Source organism: Colletotrichum costaricense (assembly GCF_030867565.1).
Source record: "Colletotrichum costaricense strain IMI 309622 chromosome Unknown Scaffold_3.1, whole genome shotgun sequence".
Lineage (NCBI taxonomy): Eukaryota > Fungi > Ascomycota > Sordariomycetes > Glomerellales > Glomerellaceae > Colletotrichum > Colletotrichum costaricense.
In genome coordinates, this window is record NW_026848232.1 from 2251242 (window position 1) to 2275158 (window position 23917).

General features: G+C 51.4%; 7 protein-coding genes across 7 annotated transcripts; 3 read left to right on the top strand and 4 right to left on the bottom strand.

The window, feature by feature from the left end:
- Positions 1-264: 264 nt before the first annotated feature.
- On the bottom strand, positions 265-4115 carry CCOS01_03589 (uncharacterized protein; the record flags this gene model as incomplete). Its single annotated transcript, XM_060451775.1, has 3 exons — positions 265-2436; positions 2501-3954; positions 4016-4115. The coding sequence occupies 3 exons, from the start codon at positions 4113-4115 to the stop codon at positions 265-267; spliced, it is 3726 nt and encodes a 1241-aa protein (XP_060318040.1).
- A 3489-nt stretch (positions 4116-7604) lies between these two features.
- CCOS01_03590 (uncharacterized protein) lies at positions 7605-10077 on the bottom strand (the record flags this gene model as incomplete). Its single annotated transcript, XM_060451776.1, has 6 exons — positions 7605-8282; positions 8411-8579; positions 8656-9097; positions 9162-9234; positions 9306-9936; positions 10046-10077. 6 exons carry the CDS (start codon positions 10075-10077, stop codon positions 7605-7607), a joined length of 2025 nt encoding a protein of 674 aa, XP_060318041.1.
- Positions 10078-11331: 1254 nt separating this feature from the next.
- Positions 11332-15444, bottom strand: CCOS01_03591 (F-box domain-containing protein; the record flags this gene model as incomplete). The annotated part of the gene is made up of 6 exons (XM_060451777.1): positions 11332-11373; positions 11531-11596; positions 12060-13357; positions 13413-13649; positions 14040-14910; positions 14971-15444. 6 exons carry the CDS (start codon positions 15442-15444, stop codon positions 11332-11334), a joined length of 2988 nt encoding a protein of 995 aa, XP_060318042.1.
- A 1005-nt stretch (positions 15445-16449) lies between these two features.
- CCOS01_03592 (retinol dehydrogenase 12) lies at positions 16450-17535 on the bottom strand (the record flags this gene model as incomplete). Its single annotated transcript, XM_060451778.1, has 2 exons — positions 16450-16567; positions 16634-17535. 2 exons carry the CDS (start codon positions 17533-17535, stop codon positions 16450-16452), a joined length of 1020 nt encoding a protein of 339 aa, XP_060318043.1.
- Positions 17536-18987: 1452 nt separating this feature from the next.
- Positions 18988-19428, top strand: CCOS01_03593 (cofilin/tropomyosin-type actin-binding protein; the record flags this gene model as incomplete). Its single annotated transcript, XM_060451779.1, has 1 exon — positions 18988-19428. One exon carries the CDS (start codon positions 18988-18990, stop codon positions 19426-19428), a length of 441 nt encoding a protein of 146 aa, XP_060318044.1.
- Positions 19429-21752: 2324 nt separating this feature from the next.
- On the top strand, positions 21753-22535 carry CCOS01_03594 (uncharacterized protein; the record flags this gene model as incomplete). Its single annotated transcript, XM_060451780.1, has 3 exons — positions 21753-21806; positions 21881-22129; positions 22179-22535. The coding sequence occupies 3 exons, from the start codon at positions 21753-21755 to the stop codon at positions 22533-22535; spliced, it is 660 nt and encodes a 219-aa protein (XP_060318045.1).
- A 551-nt stretch (positions 22536-23086) lies between these two features.
- On the top strand, positions 23087-23911 carry CCOS01_03595 (uncharacterized protein; the record flags this gene model as incomplete). Its single annotated transcript, XM_060451781.1, has 1 exon — positions 23087-23911. The coding sequence occupies one exon, from the start codon at positions 23087-23089 to the stop codon at positions 23909-23911; it is 825 nt and encodes a 274-aa protein (XP_060318046.1).
- Positions 23912-23917: the final 6 nt, after the last annotated feature.

Sequence of the window (23917 nt, forward strand, 5' to 3'; positions counted from 1 at the left end):
TGAGAATACCATCCTCTGCCTAATCACAGCGGAAATTGGCATCTATGTCGGCTAATACTTATGCCAACCCTTCGCAATATCCTTTCCGTGATTTCTATCTTGTGCTCCGCATTCTACACTTCCGTCTCATCCAGGATGTGCTGAAAAGGGAGAGAATGGTGTATCGGATGAGCTTCAAGGTCTCTATTGGCCAAAAGCACGGTAGTGACACTCCGCAGACCGCTTGACTACGCCCTAGAAGGTGAAGAAGGTTAGGCTCAAAGTTCAAAGAATGATATGAGATGACCACAAGAATGGAATGTAAGAACTTGCCTCGCCTGTAGTGTTCTTCATGATCTTGCACCAAGGACCGTTGGCAATCTTGTTGCCCCATTGCTTCATGGACCATTCCTGGGTATGACCACCGATCTCCGATTTGAGCTCGTAGGGCTGATCACCATCCTTGAAGGAAATGGTCAGCTTAGCCCCCGAGTTGTCAGTGGTGACAAGCTCATGAGGAAGCTTGACAGGACCTCCGCCATTGCTGTCTCTGTTCGTGACAACGTTGACCTCCTTTCCTTCCTCGATCTGGACAATAGTGACTGTCGCAGTGTGATTCGAGGTGCCATCACCCAAAGAAATGTCCTGGGTGATGCGGGCGATGCGCCAGATCTCAGCCGTAGAGGTCGGAGCGGCAGCCGAGGGCGTGACAGTCAGGGTGACATCGATGTCATTGGTGACAGTCACTTCGGCAGTGGTGGTGACCCAGACGACAACCTTGCTCTTGGAAGAAGGGGAGTTGCTGACAGGAGAACCAGACGTCAAGGTCCTGCCGAAGGATTGACCGCCAGGGGAGCCAGACGTCGAGGCCCGGTCGGAGGTTTGACCGCTAGGGGAGCTAGACATCGAGGCTTGACTGGAGGACTGACTACCAGGGGAGCCAGCCGTGGCAGACGCAGAAGCGGCAACGGAACCGGAAGCTGAAGCTGAGCCACCGGAAGCCGCGGCGGACGACTTCGCAGGAGCGGCGGGCATTGGGCATGACTCACTTCCATTCTCGTCACGCTTCAGCTCAGTGCCTGGGGGACACCAGGAGAACTCGTAGACTAGCCACGTCTCCCAATAGACCTTGACGGTAGGCTTGCGGATCTGCGTGCCGTCAGGAAGCACCTCCACGACGTGAGCTGGATGATACTGCCACCAGATGAGGCCATAGGGCGGGACATAGTTGTCCATCGGGTGGTTCTCGTCCGCATTGGGCCAGTACCCAGGGCCTTTGTGATACCCCACATTGGTGAACTTGTCCGCGGGAAAGCCAAGGCGGTTGGAGACCCAGTCTTTCCATTGCTGCAGCCGCTCGGGGTGTCTGGGCGGCAAGTAGTCGGGATAGTTCGGGGGTACAGGGTTGCTCCATTGTCCACCAGTAAGGGGGTAGATGAAGATGACTTGGAGAGTGTTCTCGGGGATGTTGTCAAAGATCGGGGTTGTCTCCTTGAGTTGCTTGATTCCAGGATAGGGTGTCTGGAACTGACCTTTGGTACCGTCTTCAGGATCTGGCATCGGGTTGCCAGGTCTAGGCGGCGGAGGGTTCGTCAGTCTGTTCGGCCTGTTCGGCTGCAAGATGAATTCTCCGTCGCCAGGTCGATCACCTGAGCCGGTCTCAAGGAACTCGAGAACGCCCTCTCGGAACTCCTTATCAATGTCGTATTCCCCGAATCCTTGGTTCCAAAAGTTGGGAACCTCCCAGACGTGGCTGGTGTAGATGCCTCTCTTCGTAATGATGATGATTCCGCTACAACCCCAGAGTGGTCCGGTACCTCCCATCATAGGCTGGTCTCCCCAGACATCGGCATGCATTGTAGAGTAACCGACCAGCTTCTTTGCGCCGTCAACGAAGTCGCCAAGAGGTCTCCAATGATCCAAACCATCGCAATAGTGGGCCAAGTACTTCCAAGCGCGGTCAAACCAGTTTTGTTTACCCGCCGGCCAGGTCGCAAAGTTCGTGAGTCCATCAGGTCCGCCAAGAATCTCAGGATCTGGCTGAGGATCCCACTTGACGAATTGGGAACGTTTCGAGAGACCTGATCTCTTATCCTTGCAGTTCTGGCAGCTCGAGTCAACGCCGCCACAGTAGTTCTCTGTAGGGGTTGCAGACACAGTCGTGATGGTTGTTGTTGTGGTAGTATCGACAGTGGTACTGCAGATAATGGAGGGTCTGCATGTGGCCGTGTTACAGCTGGTGGTGAAGCTCGTAGACGAGTCGGAACCAACGATAGGGCTGGCAGTACAGCCCTGGTTGCAGTCGGGGTAGACGGTGGTGGTCGCTGTGCAAGAAGCTTCAGACGAAGAGGTAGGTGTCTCAGATGGCTCCGATTCGTCATCCTCGGGATCTTCAGGATCGGTAGGGTCGTCTTTCCTGACCTTGCGAGGCTTACCCTTGGGCTTCTTGGGGGGCGGCTAGATGTTTTCATTAGCGGATGCGTCGAGAAGAACAAAGCGTCAACTATGGGGATGGACTAACCTTAGCCCAAGGGAACCCGAGCGGGCCCGGAAGATTGAGGGCTGGGAGATCGCAGAAGAGGAAAGGAATCAGGCACTTTGGATGACATAGAAGCTGACCTCCGATGCATGACCATGCGGGGAAGATTGTTGGCCAGGCCTGACCATCACGAGTAGTCGTCTTGGTGACCTCGGTAGACGTCCAAGTGAGCCATGTCCAAGGTTGGACACCTTCGGGAGGCTTGATTGTGGCAGTCAAGTAGAAAGCCGTGAGATCTCCATGCCCTGAAGAGGTAGAAGATGTGACCGTGGAACCAGGACCGTTTGATCCACTGCTTCCGGGAGATGCAGTTGAGGCAGAAGTCGTAGAGTGCTGAGTAGAAGAGGCATGGTGTGTAGATACGATGCTCTTTTGAGTGCTGCCCGGGGAAGCCTCAGTGGATTTGTTGTCATCACCATCTTTCTTGGTAGACTTCTTGTCATGATTGCCCTTCTTGGTAGAAGTCTTGCCATCATCGTTACCCTTCTTGGTAGATGTCTTGGAATCGTCATCATCGCCCTTCTTGGTTGACTTCCGGTCTTCCTCGGTGGAGACGATGGGACTCTTGGTAGACTGCTGATCGTTCTCTGTCGTAGATGCGGAAGTGGTCATTGCGTGAGAGCTGCCACCACTGGAAGCGGATCCCGTCATGTGTGAGGTCTCAGCATTGCGATCAGTGCCAGAGGGAGACGTCCGAGGCACATTGACGGCGGTTGTACCGGTAGCTACATCTGAGATTGAAGTCTCAATAGAGACAGAGTCGCTAGAGATGCTGTTGGACGATTGGGATGGTTGGGGAATGGTGGTCGACGCTGGGCTATGGTCAGGGCCTGTGGTAGCACCGGGGGTCTGGGCTGTACCACCTTCAGACAAAGATGTGTGCAGCGAAGAGGCGGGGGTAACGTCACCGGTGCTACCATTCTGGCTCTCCTGAGAAGTGGATGGTGATTGAGTAGAGGACGCAGACAGGTCGCGATTTCCGGTTTCAGTTGATGTCGCTCCCGAGACAGTTGGCTGGTGACTCTGGAAAGAGGAATCAGAGGACGACAGAGACTCGACTGGGCCGGCAATTGTAGAGTTCCAGCTCAAAACAGTCGACGAGGACCCGTGATTGACTGCAGTTGTATTCCAATTGGTACGGCTGGAAGAGGAAGCAGAGTGGATGATTGTAGAGTTGGGGGATCGAATCAAGCTGCTTTCAGAACCTGTGGTTGTGTTGAGGTAGCGGGAAGAAGACGCGTTGTTGATCAGGTCGGAGCTGAAGGAAGAAGAGCCTTCAGACACGCCACAGGGAAGCGCGATGAGAATAGAGGTGGTCACAATGCGAGTGACAACGCGGCCTTCCTCAAGTTCAGAGGTGGAGATGGAAAGACTGGTTCCGTCAGTGAGAGCGGTCGAGGCGAGTGATCCGGTGATATCGTCTCGCTTCTTATGGTCTAGAGGGAGGGATAAGGTGGTTAGATGGAGCCGCATTGTCGTGAGATTGATAGCTCTTACCTCTGTCACGAGCCTGGCAGATATTGACCGCAAGAGCGAGGAGCAAGAGCGGGATGAGACTGTGGCACCAAGCCTTCAAAGAAGACTTGTGCTTACCCATCGTGATGGATTCCGCCTCTGTATCGGTCAAGCAAAGGTCTCCTTCGATATCTGGCGACGATGGAGCGAGTCGAAAAGATGGATTGGCTGTGAAGGGAAGGGAGTCGTGGGTGAAGACAGCTCAGATTCGAGGGGGTGTGCGGGAAGAAGAAGGGGAAGCACAACAAAGAAAAGAGAAAGTGGAAGGGAGTTAGATTGCTCTTGTGGCAGGTCAATAAATCTGAGATTTGTGAATGGGCTCACAATTTAATCAATGTGTGGGCGGGCGGTCAAAAGTCCTTTGTTTTCCTGAATCCCCGGCTTGTTAGTGGTTGGATCAAGAAGAAAGCACGTGAGGGTGAGGAGAAGTAAGATGTTATGGAAATCGAGGGAAGGAACGGTTCGAGGTGAAGAATAAGACGGTGGCTGCTCCTCCGTCCATTATTGAAAGCCTCGCATGTATTCTATGTGAATACCCCGGTCAACAAGTTCTGGAGGTGAGGTTGGCGACTCCAGTATTACTGAGGGCTCATCGATACAGCTCTCTGGGCTGATAATTTGACTCTGGCATCTCTGTCATAAAGTAATGTAATGATACCATTGCTCCCACCCCGACATCACAACGCCCCATTGGCCGTGTATACAGTATAAAGCTGAAATATCTGCCCAACGACACTGCATCTGAAGAGAAGGAAAGAGATGAAGTGTCTCTAGGCGTGAGTTAACATCACCTTAAAAAGAATCGCAGGATAAGGTAGTTTGAGGGTATACAAACTTGATATTTGCTGGCCATGTGACAAGGAAGGCCGGTCGAAACGAGTTTCAAATTCCCCTATAAAATTACTTCCCTGCACGTAGGGAAGCTTCATAGAAACGCATTACGCACCTTCCTCTAGACCAACAGACTAAATGATCAAACATTCATCTTTGAATCCTGTTTCTTTCTATTGGTAAAGAACTGCTGTTGAGTGTTTCTGGCCGAATGTCGAAATCAGAGTAAATAATCCGTGGAAGATCGATGGGATTGATCTCGCGGACTTTGCGACCTTAATCTCACCTCTTCTCGATAATAAATGAATAGCTAGGTTTCCTAATAACATACACCTTCACGTCAAGACATGATGTCATTGTTATTAGCTTATGAAAAGAAAAGAGAAAACCAGAATGCCTGCAGCTCAATGTCTGATTTGTTAGTCATCTTGATCGTCTATAGAGTCTTACGGTGGGATTCTGGATATTGAGATTTGACGAGTTGGATTCATTCATGTATATCGCTAGATCTGGCTAAATTCTCAATCTTGAATGAAAAGTCTTTCAAACTAGAAGTGAACTAACAATTTTCAATACATCTCTTCTTGGGGCAACACTCTTCTGTGAAATTCAACATCGCCAAGACGTCGAGCTACATGAATCCCAGCACCCCTGGCGTTAGTATTTATTGACGCATTCGAAAAAAAGAAACACGTCAGCTAGCAGTGACTAGAGAGATCGTTGGGCCTCCAAAGATTGTGTACCTTGGCTCAGCGTTCTACTCTCCGACGGTAGTCCATCAAAGAACCAACTATTTTCAAGTGTTCTCAACAAACAGTCATATCCATATCAAGCCTCATGGTCAAGAGAGAAGGCTTCGCGATATTCAGAAGTAATCCCTAGCCTGAAAACCTTGTTGCGGTACGGACACCGCCATCATGTGAAAGTAAGAGCACAAGCCCGCTGGCAACACCATAAGGCCTCGATCTGATAACGAGGGCGCGGCTACGGTATTTTACCGTTATGAAATGTGGTGTTGAGGTAAACGAGATGGCAAAATTGAATGTTGATGCCGTTATCTACTCAAGTGGTGTAAAGTGGGCAAGCGAACTCCAATTGTTTCGTTGTGGAGCTGACATCCGTTTGCTTTTTTCTACCTAGTCGATACTCGATGCTGATACCTCGATTATGTCCGATAAATTAGAAATCTGCCTTATGGACTTAGAAACCCACTGAGACTACTGTACGACAACGCTGACGGCCACAGGCGTATACTGTACTTGATGTCTGCTGAGGCGCGGCATGCAGCGACAGTGGATTGTCCATCTTGGCAAGGTATTGACATTCAACTTGGCAAGTAAGTGTACTACACAACGCAATCTTTACACCGTTTCAGCTTAATAAAACACGGAAACACTTCTTAGCCCTTATCGCAAGATTGTAATCAGGGCGGCTGATCTTGTCCCCCAGCCAAAGGGGACAATGAGGGCTGGTGGTAATCACCAAGCAAACATGTATTTAGGCAGGTGCTGTTTTGGATGATTGCTGGGTCTGAGCGCGCGGAACATCCAACACGGGAAGGCAAAGCCAATTGCACGAACCCTTGTTCCAACAATGTTTGCCCTTGCATGAAGATATCTGCTCAAAGCTTGCCAGTCAACGCGGAGACTGTGGCCGTTGCCGATGTGCCGTCTTGGGCGTTATGGATAGCCCCGGCAAGATCCTAGCGTGGCCAGGTGGCTTGCAGAACACAGGAACTTTGTGTGGATGTGGGCTTTGAAGTGCGATGATGAATTTGGTAAGATCATCGTGATGTGTGCAACTGCCTGAAAACCAGAACACAAAGTTCATTCATGTGGTTAATATTAGGCGGTTACTTCTTGGGACATTAGGTCATCGAGTAGATTGCTCAACAATATAATGACTGCATGTTTGACATACCTTCTATATCATCTTTTGCGTTCTCTTGCTGCAACAAGTATTGCTGCAAGCTGGCTTGCTTCCCTATTGAAATGTGAAAGACACGCTGCCAGTTAATGCATCATCTCTGTGTCCCCAAAATTAGCATAGACTTGAAGTTCCGAACTTCTGGTTACTAAAGGCGAACAATAATGATATTAAAAGCGAAAGTGGCTTCGGGGTATTGCCATCCAAGGTGCAGATTGGGACAGCCTAAGTGATGGTGAGGGAGAGCGGCTTCACCTGGGCTGGAGCGGCAAAGCCATTCGCGACAGGGGTTTATTCGCATGAGTGGCATCTAGATTTCATTTGCGTCGGTTTTCATGGCTTCTGGACATATTAATGGCTCAATTTGCGGGCTTTGTGGCACGAAAATCCTTTATTCTTGTGTGTCCTCTTTCTCCTTGAACGAACCTGAGACCCTTCTTCATCATCATCTCCTTCTCGGACTGCACCTCGTTCCCGCGTCTTAGAATCCCGCGTCTTGGGCTGCTTTCTAAATCTGACACTTCGCCACAGACCTCGCACACCAAATTTTCAACTGCCCTTGCCCTCACCTCTAGATCATCATCCTCGGCCTCTTCGCTAGAACATGATTCTCCCTCTCCTCTGACCCTACCATGATGATCTTGTTGCCGAAATAAGATGAAGCAGACCATTCTTCTCATATAACAAGTACTAATAACTACAATCCCCAGGCGAGGGTGCTGAGAATACATTGAGCACTCTATCAAGGCCCGCGCCCGAGTGTCTACTACATTCAGGATTCGCCTGCTTACTGCCTCCGTGGTTTCGTGTCGTGCTACCGCTTCATGAGTCGTTTCTTGTAGGCCGGTTCCTGTCCCCTATCGTCATCACGGCCGGACTTCTTATGCGGCTTCCCTCTGCCCCTCGTCTGAGAAACCGACGTGGACCTGGGCCGCTTTCCTGCCGCTCTGCTTTCCTGTCGTTCCTGCTGCTGCCCCTGCTTCTCTTGCTGCTCCTTCACCTTTTGCGGCATGGACGTATCGATCCCGCCCGACTCCTTGAGTCGATCATTGTTCTCCTTTTGCAGATCCTGGATTTGATCGTTCACCGCCTCCGGGTCGCACGGCACAAGCTTCCCGTCCTCGGTCAAGAAGATGCCATTCTCAAAGTCGGTACTCTCGGTCTTGACCCGGTCTAGGTTGATTAGACAACACCTCGAAGACGTGTCGTATTCGAGGGGAAAAGGGCCGTAGGTCGTCTTATTCAATACGGCTTTTCCCTTCCACGACAGTTTGTTCTTTCGAATTGTCAGCCCCAGCTTGCCGTCACCGAAGTCATGTAGCTGTAAGCAGAATTCCCAGTGGCCTTTGGTAGGCGGCGCTAATTCGAGAATGTCGTAGCAACACGTTGCTGGGACGTGGTCCCATTTGGCAGAGGCTTGAAGCTGAGGGTCACAGACGATCTTGAGCCTCGTCGTCCCGCTATAGCGCTTTCTAAAGTAATGGGGACCATCCTGCCAGATCGAGCATTTGTCAGTGGGAAAAGCAAAATGGTTGATCGGCATCTAGCAACGCACGTCCATAGACCAGGTTGAGAACGCAAAGACCAAAGTGAACACCTGGAGTTCAGGGTAAATCTCACAGAATCAAGAGCCAGAAAGGCTGTATTATCCCAGCTTATGAAGCTGCCATTAGCGCCCTTCAACGGGCGACCTGTTTGGAAACCGAAAGCAGCGCCCCTGTCAATGAATTCCTTCGCCATAATATTATCGACCGCCGCAAGAGCAGCGCCTTTGCTGATGTTGAAAGAGCTGTCAAGACGCAGGACATATTAGCAGCTTACTCATCTCCAGACCTTTCGGAATTTCGAGTTCCCAATCTACATACTCTTTCTCACCCACGGCCTCGTAAAAGAGGAACGGCTCGTCAATCTTGAGTTGAGCACAAACTTGCTGAAGATTCGCCTGCACTAGAACGTTCTTGCCACTGCCGCCAGACAGAACTATCTTGACGTTCGAGCCCAGGGCGACAGCAGCGTCAATCTTCTTCCTGGCGAGTCTTAGAGGGGTTTCTAGCCCGTCGAGGAAGCATTGCCTGGCATCGGTCGCGCGTAAGTGTACTGATATACTACCGTGGTTGTCTGGATCTTCTGCGTGCAAGACCATGCTCGCGAATAGGCCTGTCTGGAGCCTCTTGATCTTCAAATGAAACATTTCCAAAAGATCTGCTCGTTGGCTTGGGAGTAGAGTCGATTTGAGGGACTTTTCGGCGTAATTTGTTGCAAAATCATCAACTCTTTTCTCCCATAGTTGTGTACCGCCATGAGCGGCTGATAGATCGTTTATCAGACGTGGCTCTGTGGGTGAATATATCGAGAACGTGACCGGACTTACTGAAGGGTTCCCCAACTTGAAAATAATTCAACTCATCGCCACTCCGTCGTACTGCGCTGAATATGCAGCCGTTCTGCGCTACCGCGGTCAATATCTCTCTAGGCCAATATCGTAAACTCGCGAACATCGCTACAGCTGACTCACCATCGTGTGACCTCCAAAATCAAGAAACACCAGATGACAAGGCTCGTCCACTTTAGTGAGGATCTGCTTCATGTGACGCGGGCTCGAGAAGAGAAAGTGAGCCGACGCCAGACTCTCCACATGAAGCTTGATGCGACCGTGTGCTTTTGTAAACGTATTAGACTCCATCATGACGGCGGCAATCAGGTTCTCGTAGTTGGACAGCTCCTGGGCGGTCCAGTGCGCTGGATGCGACAGGCCAATCTCGTCAATATGAAGCGCGCGATCGGTGCAGAAAGTTGTCACCTCCTGGAATACAGTCCTCACGATGGCTTCAAGGGCCCTGCGTATCCGCTTCTCCATGCCTCTGAACTTTGCCAAGAGGCCATCGAGGAGTGGGTTGCCGGTCTCGCGGTCTTCGCACAGGAACCATTTTGAGGGAATGGGCGTGCAGCTCTGGTTGTACACCTCGCCCGTGTACACTATGCCGCCTCGATCGTCGACGTAGAGAGTTGAGTTGAAAGCGCCGGTCTGATAGCGGATGTCATGTCCAGGAACCGCGCCGTGGTTCCAAATTGGGTGCAATTCCTTGGTCTTGCGGATGCAAATGGTTGCACGTATGGCGGTGCTGCCCCAGTCTATGCCCAGGATGCTGTACGTCGCGAAGACAACGGCCGGTCAGTTTACGAGATGTAGAATACGGTTCAATGATTGAATGAAAGGTGTTGATATGGAGATGAGGAAGGTTATGAAGGACTTACGCTGCCTCTGACCTAGCGCGAGCATTGGACATGGGAAGCGGGATGTGACCACTCGAGCTGTCACAATGGCTGTTTTGAGATGACCTTTTTGGCCTGAATGAGGCTTACATAGGTTGGCCTTGTAGGCAGTATTTACACTTAAGACGCGTGCGACACGAGTTGTAAGATTTCTGCGCGCAGGTTAAAAAGCGGCGTTAAACCTGGGAGTGAAGCTCTATGAGCACGTCCGTTGCCGCACTGAAAATGATGAATGAGGTGAGAATACGGATAGATGAGGGTGGGTCGGCCTATGTTCTGAAGCACGTCCCCTTTCGCGGGAATCGTTGTTGTTGTCAGCGACTTGTAAGGTTACTGGCTGGGACGTGGGATAAGGTAGGATCAAGTACATCAGAACCTTGAGGCGGGTAAGGATATGAGAAACAGCGGTAAGGACAGGAACTTGTACAAAGGCAGAATTACTCCACTGGGCGAAGTGAGGAACGCTGGTATGGCGAGTGGAAGATTTGCTAAGGGACAAACGCAGCAGCAGTGTATCTGAAGTGCAGGCTTTCTGACCAACCTGCACACTGGTCAAAGACGCGACTTTTCGCGACGCGGCTAGCTACCTACAGTGAATAGGCCAGGGGCCCCATTTGTTTTACACAAGGTAGGGGTATCGGCCAACATTACATGCTCTGTTCCACATGTATCCGTACCGATGGATTCCAAAAAGGAAGTCGGGCAGCGTTTGACTTTACACTGAGTGCACCTGGGCTTTTGTGACTAAGTAGCTGACCCCGCCAGTATTCTTAAGGGTTGAAGTGAATGGGATGCCACCTCTTTCGCAAGTTACTTCAAGAGCGTCGCATCTCTAATCGTATTTAATAGAGGTCTTCAAGTCATCTTTTTTTTTCTGTCGAGAATGACGTTTCTCAAGTTCACCCTACAACTTTACCTTCCTTTTCCTTGTTCATGCCATTACAAGCTCAGTAAAAACTCCACAAAAGTCCGTCGCCTGCCTTTCAAAATTCACGATAGCGTGACATGCACAATAACGTGGCCAATCACTTGGTAACGGCAGACTTCAGGACTTGGGCAACAGCCCGATTCCCAGCCCTTCCCAGAACTTGGGGGCCAACGGACGATTTCTACCTTATCCCGGCATCAACTCAATCTTTAACTTCCTTCAATCGCTTCGGAGATGACACCCAAAGCCGAAATGCTACTACCCTCATGGGAATGCTACCCTCGTCAGTCAATGAAAGATACCTCGCAAGAAGACACGCAGTGTAAGTATGCGGGCGCGCTTACCTGGCTTCCATAAAACCCAGTGATGGCCTCTCCAGGACCTGTGGTGACTAGAAACGAAGTATTGCTTGGTAGGTTATCTTGAATGGAGAAGAAGCAGCTCCTTCCTCGATTCGTGGACACCTCAACGTGATTACTTCAGCGCACATCTCTTGCGGGGGAGTTTGGACAACGGACAGGTGAACATGGGCAACTCACCTTGAATGCAGCTATGAATCCTTCTTCCACCATCCATATGTAAGCATCTTCAGGGTCAACGTTTTCCTGGAGAATTTCGACCGCATTGATGAGTTCGCCTCCTGCTCCATCGATTTCAAAAATGATTTCCTTTGTCAAATCTCCAGGCATTTGGCAACCGAACGTTCTATCGAGTTCTGGAACATTGTATGTGAAGTCCATGCGGTATATGCCGGCGCGGCCCAGGACGACTCTGATATTATTGAGTGTTCGAAGGTGGGCACCACCTGGGCCGCCGAAGGAGGTCCAAAATAGTGGTTTGAATCCGTCCAAGTAATGTTCCCTGGGGGCGAAAGAAGTTTCATTCAAGCAGAGGTCTGGTCCCGGGACCTCAGGGTACCACATCCCCATATTTCTCAATCTGTTGTCATCTTGTGCTAGTCTTGCGATAGATGAAGAATGAGGAAAGATAGCCAAGCTCACAATTTTGCAACCCTGTGAAGTCAGCATACTTGCATGGGACAAAGCTCACAAGGTCCACTTGACTCACATCAAATCCAATATCAAGGTAGTTGATGCGCTCGCCTACATTGAAGCGCAGTGTCTTGAGCGACATCTCCGGACTGCCGAGCCAGTGGGAGGTGTCGAAATTCTGATTGATGCATTGCAAAGCTTGAATCCCCCTTTCTCCCACAGCTAGCTTGAAGCCGCTTATGTCTGAAATCTCCACGGACTGCTCAGTAGTAGTTCTGTAGCCTATTTGACGAACATCGCCTGCGGCCGTGGTAAACTTCAGTCCAGCGATGTATAGAATCTCTCCTACGGGAATAGACCAGATAGAAACCATCGATAGGTCTTCAGGGATGGCCAGGCGGTACGTTTCGCGGAGAAGGCAACCCTTATCCAAGTGGGAGTGGTGTGGCCCGCTCGGTCTCTCCCACAAGTCTCCCGACACTTTTAAACGCTGGGTCGAGCCTTGCTGCTGGGAAGGTTCTGAACCACTGTCGATCCATTGGAAGTCCAGAGCTGCCACAACTTTCTGGGCCAGGTTCCAAATACGAACTCTATTCTGGAGGCCGGGACCTATGTGCGCATTGTTGGTTCGACGATACAGCCATCTCCAGTCCCGAGGCTGAGCACCGTCCTGGGATTCAAAAAGCCATGAGCGGTCTGACTTATGTTTGAATCTCGAGGCCCAGAACTGTTGACTATTGAAAATCGTCCAGAACGAACGTGAGGACAACCGTAGGTTCAATACATCCAAAGTCGGTAGGCAAATAGCGATCGCTGACCGTAGCTCTTCTGGGAGCGCATAGAAGCTGTCCCGTTCTGGTTCTGGGGCTGTAGCATTGGAAATAGGCCCTTCTGGACTTGGCGGCTCTTCCTGTGCCTCAGTGAGCAAGTGGTGTGCCTCTTCAGCTTCGTACGGATTGGCGCTGAGAATGGGGTCGGGGTCCATGTAGTCCCGGTCGGAAAATCTGTCCTCGAACGGCAAGTGGTGTTCATTATCGACGATACTGGCTCCCCCGTAGTCGTGGCCCCAGCTGATACCTACTGACAATAGCGGAAATGGGAGTGATTCGCAGACCTCGAACAGTCTCAATAAGGGAACTGGACTCGGATGGAAGGCTTTCTCTAAGAGGTCCCAGCAGGCTTCATGGAAAACAAAGCCGTGTCTTCCGTTGACTGGCGGGAAGCCCATAGCACCAAATTGGTCTTCATCTGTACTGTCGTAGGTTGGGTCATCCCAACGACGCTTGAGGTCGACTGGGGCGATGAATGCGCCCCTTGCCGGATCATCGTATAAGCCAACACCGGTGAGAATGACGCCATTTGGACTTGAAGTGACTTTGGATCAAGTTAGGATGCTTACTACTACCAAGTACAAACTCAGAGCGCTTACCTCCGCGGAACTGATTCAGCCAAGAAACGCTGCCTGGTGCATCGACGACGATCCATCCACAGAGAGTGCACGAGCATATACGGGGACTCATGCTCGTTGTGACGTGGGAAAGGAACTTGGCAAGAATACACGGCAAGTTAGTTTGGAACATTGAGCGGTTGCCTGGGAAGGTTCCATTTTCGCTGCAGGCTCGATCAGGAAAATGTTGGGCCCGTGCCGTCGCCTCGAAACCTGGACCTGAACATGGACGGTACCTTGCTACTTAGGCTACGATCGTCTACCATTCCATAGAATTGTCTTGTTCACAATACGCTAGTCTTCGTAAACTTGAAGATGCTTCTAGTTACTATTTTATCTAAAGATATACTGATACTTGATTCCATCCCACGGGCATGTTATCTGTGACTGTCGGTGTCTCTATCGATGTTTCTTACCCCGAAGTCCTTTCCATCAATTTGGCGCATGATTCTATGCTTCCGTGTTATCGCTTGCATTCACTCCAACAGCAGGAATTTCAGTGACCATCGCAAAGTATGAGTAGATTTCCTCGGAGGATGGCTCGTTGCCGTACTGCATGTACATGTTAGCTAAATCCAGATCTCAACGTGAGGTGGGCGATAGGGAAACCTACTGCCATATATGACACCTGCATATTCGACTCGCCATTGTTCTTGTTCAGCCAAATGATCTTGCTAGCGTCGAATTTAACCTTATCGGTTCCCATGGCCTCGTTGATGATGCGTTTCATGTCATCTCGGTACTCAACCTGCTCGTCCGTGGAGTATGCTTGGTTGATGTATCCTACGGTCCTGGTGTAGTACTTCCTACCGTCGTCATCTTCCGAGTCTGATCCGGCCCCATTATTGTTCTTCGCCAATCTCATCTTCCTCTGCGTTGGCTCGGCATCTGTATCTTCATCAGAGAATTCCCCATTGTAAAGCTTGCGCCTTCGAAAGCCTTTCGGGTTTTCGAGAATAGCACACAAGTGTACTTCCAAGCCTAGGCTCTTGAAGGTGTTGTAGATCACCATGTCAAGACCCTTAAGGCAGAACGGAAGGCCGTGCTCCTTCTCGGTGTGAGGATAAGCGTGTGTGCTGTAGACTCCCAGAAGTCTATCCTTGGACTGGAATTTCTTGGAGCCGAGCAAGTCTACAACCTGCTTGTAGAGTGGCAGCGAAGTAGGGCTGAAAGCAGATATTTGACCTCCGAGGTCTCCGTTTCCTGCTGTCGCATACAAGTTGTATGTCAGCGTAACCCTGTGACCGGACTTGACCTCGAACACTTCGTGTTCGCAGTCGCTGTAGAAGGCCGCCCACTGAATGACAGACTTGGTGGAGCTCTTGGCCCAGTCGAAGGAATGAGTCTGTCCAAAATGTCTCACGGCCAGCTCGCCACCCTCATGCTTCATCGGAAGACAGACAACCAAGGAGCCAATTTGGTAGGGCGAACGAGGAGTGTCGACGTGCGCCTTGAACTTGCCCGAAGGACCGGAGTAGATCTGTAAAAGGTCATGTCAGAGACATCGAGGTTGTACACCATCATACATCAACCCACTTACATTCATGTTGTACAGCTCCGCACGGATTGCCCGCTTGTCTTCGTCCATGTCATAACTGGGGAGAAGAACCTGGCAAACAGCGTCGATGATGCCTGTTTCATACGGGCAGAAGGTGGTGCAGAAATCACCTGCACCGAGCTTCTGAGCCTTGCGGTAGGTTTCATCGAATTCGTGCCGCCCGTCAAGACCGAATGTAGCCTTTTCAGAGACTTTGAGGAGGTGGTCGAACGCGACGGCGTCGTCATCTGAAGCGACTGGGAAAGAGACTCGCTGGGGACCAGGACGCTCCGCTGGATTGTCCCAACGAAGAATGACCGAAGAAGACGCAACCTGAGCTGTAGGGCTAGATTGGCCTTGCGACTGCTCGATAGGAACCTCGCCGCCGATAGCAAACGTACTACCGGACAAATGTTCGTTTGAAATGGATTCAGAGACTTGCTTTGCAAGCTCTCGGAGTGTGGGTACAGAAGCCATTCTGCTCTTTTGGTCTGTAGGGGCGGTGAACTGTTGATCGTAACGTTAGTTGAGACGAAGGTGGAAGTCAATCGATGGATGTTGAGATGATGCAGAGTGAAGATGTTGTAGAGGATTACAGGGAGAAAGATGGATTATATACCTTCCAACAATATTTCTCCGATGGACAAGGAATTCAGTGAATGCCTAAGTATGTTGGTACCGTACAGATCACAAAGTAAGTTCACTTAGATACCACAAGGTGGGTCAAGCAGGCAGCTGAAACTCAATAGAGTATTCGTCGATTTCAAAAGGTGTTGACCGTTGCAGGGCTGTATTGAGCTTGAAGGCAGGCATCAAAGACAAGTCTGCTCGGTTGCCTAATTCCTCCAGGGCGTTTGTAATATACTAGTAGGTACTTAGAGACGTGAAAATGCCTCAACAAGTCTTCCGATCCCAAATGCTGCGACGATGACTGACTCGGGACATTTTGAGATGACCAAACGGTACATCACCACAGGGCCTGAGCTGTCTATGTGCCATCATGTGGAACGGCCAATGATTGAGTACAGCTACGGTTGAGCTTGAATCTGCGAACCGTGTGGAGAGTAAGTTATCGGCATCTCAGACGATACACAATGTGCTCTTCGTCTAGCCGTCCTTTCCCGAGAACCCTTGCAATTGATAGGAGACCTACACGTCTTTTGGCAAGCCAAGGTGGCTGTTGAACGGGTGGATTCATTCCGTGCTTGGGCACCGTCTCCTCTCATTCAACGATATAAGCATCTTCCCAGGCGTAAAGTGGTACTCGTCTAGTGACAAAGTAGATTGGATACTCATCTTACTCGTACGTATTCCAGTTTGCTTCTTGAGCTATATCCGCTTAATAACGCCGTACCTGCACACGCCAGCCTCAACTTTGTAGGCTATTGGGGAATTCACCAAATATTACATAGCCTCCTTAGTGATTCATAGTACACATCTCTTCCTCAGCTGAAGCTGCGACGTTTTGCGCACTCTAAATGCTCAGAGGCCCTTTTCAACCTCTGCAAAGGCCTCTGCGAAACCAGGCTCCTTCTTCGTCTCTGCCCATATCCTCTCCTTGAGGCCATTCCCCTCAGATGTGTACATCACAGCTGGCCATCTGAATTCATGTTAGCTCGATGATCGCTCGATCCTCAGCTCGGGAGATTCTTATAGTTTGACTTACGGCTTGATAAGTCCGTCCGAGGTGAAGCTTCCGTGACTCTCTCTGCCCTTTACTATTGCCGCATCAAGATAGCTCCTAGCGCCAACCTCCACGCTGCGGCCGATAGTTTTCTTCATCAGGCCCATGAACCATGACTCGCTTGCTGGCTTAACGATGTTGGTACCGCTGGTAAGGCCCGAATTGGCGAGATTGACAATGATCTGGTTCGGGTTGACGTAGGTCGCAAGCTTTGCTACGAAAAGCTGGCCCAGGAATTTGGACTGCTGATAATTCTTCCCAGATTCCCACAGGGTTTCTTTGTCGGCCGGCTTGAACATTGAACCCGTCACCATGTCCTCTTCTGGCGTATGCCAATACGTAAAATCCGAGCTGACGATAACTAGCCTCGCCTGGTCTCCCGCCGGCTTCTTCTGCTTCATGACCGGGAGTAGAAGTAGGGCTAGTAATGTGGTAGAGAGAAAGTTGACTTGGAGCATCAGTTCGTGGCCTTCCCGGGAGACTATAAAGTTTTGGGCGACCACCGCAGCGTTGAGGATGACGATGTCGATCCGCGTCAGCTCCTTCTTGCACCTTGCAACAAAGTTTCTAACACTCTCATATGACTCCATTTCCAGGTGCCATACTTGGATCTGCGCCATGGGGAATTCCCGTCGTAGGCCTTCGGCGAGGGCCTCCCCCTTTGATGTGTTCCGGACGCCCATAATGAGGCGACCGAGTGAACGCTCAAGGAACTGACGGCTTGCTTCGAGCCCGAGGCCGCTACTGGCACCCGTCATGATGAGAGTGCAATCAGACAAGTCGAATTCTTCCGGGATCTCGGCTGGTGTGATGACGGCCTGGCGGTACAGGAAGGATAGCGGGTTGGCTTCCCAGCCCGCCTGGCTAGCCAACTCATTGGACATTTCGGGCGATTAGTAGGCAGAAAGTCTAGGGCTTGGTGAAGATTGTAGCAATAGCTGCGTCGTCTGTTTCTGGAAACAAGCTTGAAAGAGCTCGAGAGGCGACGTCGACGTTTGATATATCCCGCCGGCCGATCCGACAAATATGGAGCCAAGAAACACCAAACAAGTTGAGAGGGCCCCTGGTTCCAGCTCCTGCTCGCATGTGGTCGGAGAAGGGGTTATCTGGTGTGGTATTTGATGTCATGCGGTCTGCTCTTGTGTCGCAGAACCTTTGACTTTTGACCGGGTTCCCCCACGGGGGGCGCGGTGTGCATCGAGGACCGAGCGGGCGGACGTTGAACGGTCTTGAGACGCGCCAATGTCCCTCCGGGGGACCGGACGCTTATTCGCGCTTGGATTGGGCGCTTAAGGGGTGTCGAGGTCTATCATGCGTGCGACGTCAAGCAACCCTCCAGCTTTGTGTCATTCTGGTACAGGTGCTGGACGGGGCCTGTCAAGGTCAGTGATGGACGTTTTGCATGAGGGGCTGTTTCGTCGCACGATCTACCGCAAGGTCGACTCAGCGCAGGGGTCAGGGATATCGGGATGTTAGGGGTCCACGACGCTCGGTGTGCGAGGTCTAAGAAAAGAAGCAGTTGCTTAGTCACCGACTGCAACGCTATTGACTTGAGTGTCGAAGCAGTACGGTGACACTGAGGCATCGTCTGAATACCTGGGCTGTAGGTTGCTGCTCCATCTGATGGATGAGATGTATCTAAGCAAGGCTTTTGTGTGAATGTTTCAACAGCCGCTAAGCTTTCAGCCAGTGTATCGGTGGCATGATGGGAAATGCAATTCGGTGGGGACAATTCACACCGAGACATACCGAACTGGCCGAGTGCACACGGTTCGGTGTACAAGGCACTTCGCTGAGAGGGTAGGATGACTCAGCATGCCGATAGTGGACCGGAGGGACTTCGGGTGAGGCCGGCCATGGCCTGTGCTCGAAGACTGGTCACCATAGTTAGGTACGTAGACAAATCTGCCCCTCCCCCTCCAGCTTGATTCGCCCTCGGATGGTGGGGTTAAAGGAAAGATGGGCGGGACCTGGAACCAGACGAGTGGGAGAAGAATGCAACCTTGGCCTTTCTGGACGCCGTTTCGTCCTTTGCCAAACGTCGAGTCTCGTCACCGCCAATCCGCTGTCACTTCTTCTCGAACCACTCTCATCCAAGCACCTACACAATCAACGACCACCCCTCCCTCTGCCTCTCCGGCCCCAAACCACCTGCAGGATTCGAAAGGCGAAGAACCTTTGTTCCCTCTCGTCCTATCTAACTTTCTCTTTGTCTCCAACCTTTCCCGCTCACACCCGGACCCCAGTCTCCACCAAAGGGACCACCACCTCCTCGTTCCTCCTCTGCCGCCGTTCTCTTAGCACTCCCGATCCCGAACATCCGCCAGCCGCAAAACATGTCCGGTCTCGACGCCCCTGAAATTGCCGCGGCCTACGATGCCGTTCGCTCCGACAAGGACGAGACGAGCTGGCTCCTCATCTCCTACGCCAGCGCCGTCGGCAACAAGATGACCCTCACAAAGACGGGCACTGGCGGCCTGTCCGAGCTGGCCTCGGAGCTGGACGACTCACAGGTCCAGTACGCCTACGTACGCGTCGAGTACGCCAACGACGTCGAGAGCAAGCGCGTCAAGTTTGCCTTTGTCATTTGGATCGGCCAGAACACAAAGATTATGCGCAAGGCCCGCGTCAGCATCGAGAGCAGCGAGGTCAAGAGGGTGCTGCCGCACCACAGCATAACGGTCAACGCCGATCACAAGGGCGACTTGGACGAGGACGATATTGTCAAGCGGTTGCGCAAGGCTGGCGGCGCTGACTACAACGGTGGACGCGGCTAGATGCCAGGCTGGCTCGCTTAACCAACGAGGATTGGCCTTTTTTCGAGACCAAAGGGGGGGAACAAAAATCTGCACGCATATATATCTCAAGGGGGAGTTCAGAGAGTGGCTGTGGCCGGTGGGATTTGAGCTACGAGTACAACGGTATCTGGCCAGGCGGAGGCGCTTCAGGGAGCGGCATGCATACTCTTTTTAAATACAGCATACACCTTGGATAAATATTTTGGAACCCAACATGGGGACCGGGCGCAAGCCGAGAGAATCAAGGGACTTTTATTTCTTGTCAAGCAAGCCATCTGCTAGTCCCTCGCCCAGGTGCCAGCGATACGCTAGTGCCTGAGCATGAAAATACGGCTCAGGAATTGGGACGTCTCCTCCGCCCCTCGACAACAGGCTCTTGGGAGATATCCCATTCGGTCTCCATTGCCGGAGTTCAGATGCTGCCTTGCCTTAACATCCAATCTCCTCCCACCATATATGGCCCTGGAGAATCGGACCTCAGTTGAACTCTGTCCTCTTCTCGAGCTAAAACAGCGTCGTCCTCTGGCGGCTGATCAGCATCTGGGACGATTTCTGTATCGTCGGCGCCTCCACATTCGGGGAAATTTGAACATGGAGTAAGCCGGTGACTTAAGCAATTAGGCCGTTGGCATTGAGCTGGAAAATCCACCATGTCATCTGGGACGGCCGACGTTCTACGAGTTCCCCTAGTGGTCTCCCCGGGTGCGCACTCGCCCAAGCCAAGACCCTACCCTTCGACAACCTACTCCGGAGTTGTAGTCGGCTATTGTTTTAGACCCCGGATTCACTGTACGAAGGGTCGCGGAAGGTCCGGACGCGCTTGCTTCTAAGCATGTATGTTGGCTTTCTCGGACTTTTCGGACTCGCTAGGTGGACAAGCGGTTGAATGGCAAATATGGACTAGCTTGGAGCGACGACGAAAGAACTTCGGCGCCTGAAACCGAAGAGCAGAATGAAGAACAATCACACATGCCATCATGATAGCTGCCTGGTGGTTTCGACAATTGCCAGACGAGCGATCCGTATACAAGCCTGCGAGCGGCGCAGCTGCCATTGTTATGCTCAAAGATACAATCCGGGATATACCCTTTCTCGATGAACAATTAACACATAAGTCCACTATGTAGCCGTCCCTAGCCGCTCGGGACAACATTGGACATGTTTCTGACAGAAAGTATTCCCTCAAGAGCCAAGCGGTGGAAAAGGACTTCGGTTCCCAGCTTGGCTTGGCATGAGGGTGCGCTATGCCACGATAATCCCTCTTGGCACTCGGTCAAAATCTGAATAGGCATGGTTACACCTCGCATCGGGTCCTCGGCCAAAATAAGCTTACTTCAAGGAGACTGTTTGGGACTTCGGGATGCTAGTAATAGGCAGGCACTGGAACTCCATGCAATGCCAACGTCCTGCCGTAGGTAGCTAGCCGGGGGATTCCATCGAATTATTAACCGCAAAAGTCCCTCACTTTGATTTGCTCGCTTGCTGTTTGCATCGCGAAGCCCGCTACATTTAGTTCCCTTTACTCACTTTATACCAAGGAACTATTAACTCTCTTGTTAGTTAAACTCCTTTGCTACTGCCACCTCGATTGCTGTTCGGCCTTTAGGGGGATACCCAAAGCATAGTCACAACGATCAAGTTGGAAAGGCCTACGACCGTTATCTATGGCCTCTCCCAAACCTTTTGTTAAACCATTCCTTAACAAAAATCAAACCTTTGAGATTCCCGTTGAGCCTGAGCTCAAATGGAGAGTTGAATCAGCCCAAAACTAGGGGGTCATGCTTGGTGCCAAGCCATTATAAGAACTTCCGTCAGTGTGGACCTCTCAGTCACATGTGGCACCAAGACAGAACTTCAGTCACTGTGCCCAGACCTCAACCTTATGAGGCTACTTAGTCTATGGTATTGATACACGAGAAGTCAAAAATTCGTATATTGCTGCCAAGCTTAACCCTGGCGGCCCTGAGCTATGTACTGCAACTTCACTATGACTTGGCAGATCCCGCAGGATTAAAATTGGACTTCGAAAACTTTTACATGCTTTGATTGGGTCGAGTGTAAAATTATCGAGGAAACTAAGTCTCTTATTGAGACTTCGGAGTAGGTAGTGTGTCGAGTCTGATTTATTCTAGTGGGAAGGCAAGCCTCATGACCGAGGCTTGAAAGGTTCAGCCCCTCACTCGCGGAGTATAAAGACTTGATCAAGTCTCACTATTCATGAGGTTCCAATCCACCTGCTCTCATCATCAACCGCAATCTCTCAATTAACATCAGAGAGTCTAATTCAATCTACTCTACTCACCATGAAGACTGTTCTCTCCGCACTCGTGGCGGCCACCATGGCTCGCATCACTTATGTAAATCGCGGCTCCGACAACCTACCTTTTTTTTATGGGGGTTAGACCCCTTTACTAAATCTTGCTTTATCTAGGCCTCTCCAGTCGATTCTGGCCTCGTTGCTAGGGATGAGAGTGTGATCCCCTACCCCATCGGCCTTCTGGGCTGGGAGGGGCCCCTTACCCCCGGAGGTCCTGATGTGCACTACGAGGGCGCCGACATCGAGGCTATCAACGCCCAGATCCTCATCGACGCCCCCGAGGCCTCCATCTTTGTCAACATCACTGAGTCCGGTGTTGAACAGAGAGATATGCACGACAATAGCCCTCTCGAAGCTCGCCAGGTACCTATTCCTACCATACTTCAACAGCAGTCTTACTAATGAACAACAGGCTTATTCTCAAACCTGCGGAGCTGGCCGGTGGGGCCTCGTGTCCCAGATTGATATCCAAACTGGCATCAATCACTTGTACAACGTCGGTCGTTGCATCGTGCAGGCGCGCCAGTGCATCCGGACCACCTGCAACCAGGATTCGGCCATTGCGTGGTGCAACGACAACACGTACGCCATCAACGTCCCCTGCCGCACCGTCGCCGACTTTGCTTCCCTCGCCATGTGGGAATGCGTCAACTGGCGCGAGATCCCCTTCCCGAACCTTCCCTCTACTCAGCGCTTCCACGAGGCCGAGCGCTGGAATGTTATTTTGTCGGAATGCGGCAACTTCAGCCCCGGTGGCCAGCCGGTTTGATTCTCGCTCGAAGATCCTGGCAAAGTCATTGCTGGCTACAAAAGGAGCGTCGATGCCTCGATGTCTCTTTCTTGACCGCAAATACGCACAGCCAGTAGAGCATACGGCCAAGTCCAGATCAAAGGAGGGAAGACAAGCCGGGTCGATTTCACATGTTGAGCCAAATGCCCTCACAACTCCACTTCTTATTTCATTTATTCTCGTGTATTTAATTTCTCGAAGGTACCGAGAATTACTTCTTATACTCGTGCAATTTTACTTATTACTCCCGCGAACCACGTAAACGTTGATACTTATAGTTTGAGGAAATTCAGTGTCTTTCAGCACATGATGTCTCCGCAAACATAATGTTCTCCACATACGCTTGACGATCCCGGTTTGGTTAGACTACGGGCTAAGTTAAGGGGCTGCCTAAAATCTAGAAGAGGCTTCCGTCCAACATGACCCAGAGATCTTTCATTCCTGTCCCCGAGGCCCTGTTGAGTTGCTATTCAGAATCACTTGCTTGACACCGCATGTTAGAATCCATTCCTCAGCCCTCATCTCCTAAGATGGCCTCATCTCCAGATGACATCGCAGTCTCGCTGGCTGCATATCGCTCATTCATCTCAACGCAGAACCGCCGCGCTCTCGATGTTTACGTACCATTCATTGCCACCGCGGTACCTGACGATCTAGAAGACGATGAGGACGTCGAAGAACTCCGCCTGGACGGTCTTAACACGCTTCTTGACACCACCATCAAAGATTTTGGCGTTTCAGAGCCCAGCGAGATTCTTACACGTTTCGATGAGCTGGCGCCGAGGATTGGCCTCGACGGTACTTACGTGATGCAAGAGCACGAAGGCACCTCTGAGGAGCGTGACGCTATTCGTCGCGAGTACCTCTCCGTCATTGAAGAGAGTCTGAAGCGAAAGTCTAGAGAAGACGTGCGAGAAACCATTTCGATTCCCGAGGACTTTCGCGTGCTGGCCAGGCTCGTTGACGGTATTGTGGGCTTTGGGCTGCCCGTCTTTCGGAACCGGGCCCACCCGGCCTTCTGGTGGGGTTGCCGAGATGATCTATGCCCGCACGCAGACAGGGTGATGACACCTGAGGACCTGACGCAGCACGCGGGCCTCCCAGAGTGCTGGCAAATCGCGGGAGGGTGGGCGCCTGGCACAGGGCCTGATGCCAACTTCAGCATTGTGTATAGCCGCGAGTCTGACGAAGATCCTTGGAAGTGGAGGTACACTCTTTCCACGCTGGATCACGGCTTACACATCTTTGAGACGATTCCAGAGTTTCTGGCCTGGTACGCGCATTTCAGGCAGTCCGACGAAGTTCCCGGGCCTGACGAGCTGGACGCCAATAGTCTCCTTTTCGGCGAAATCTAGCCATGG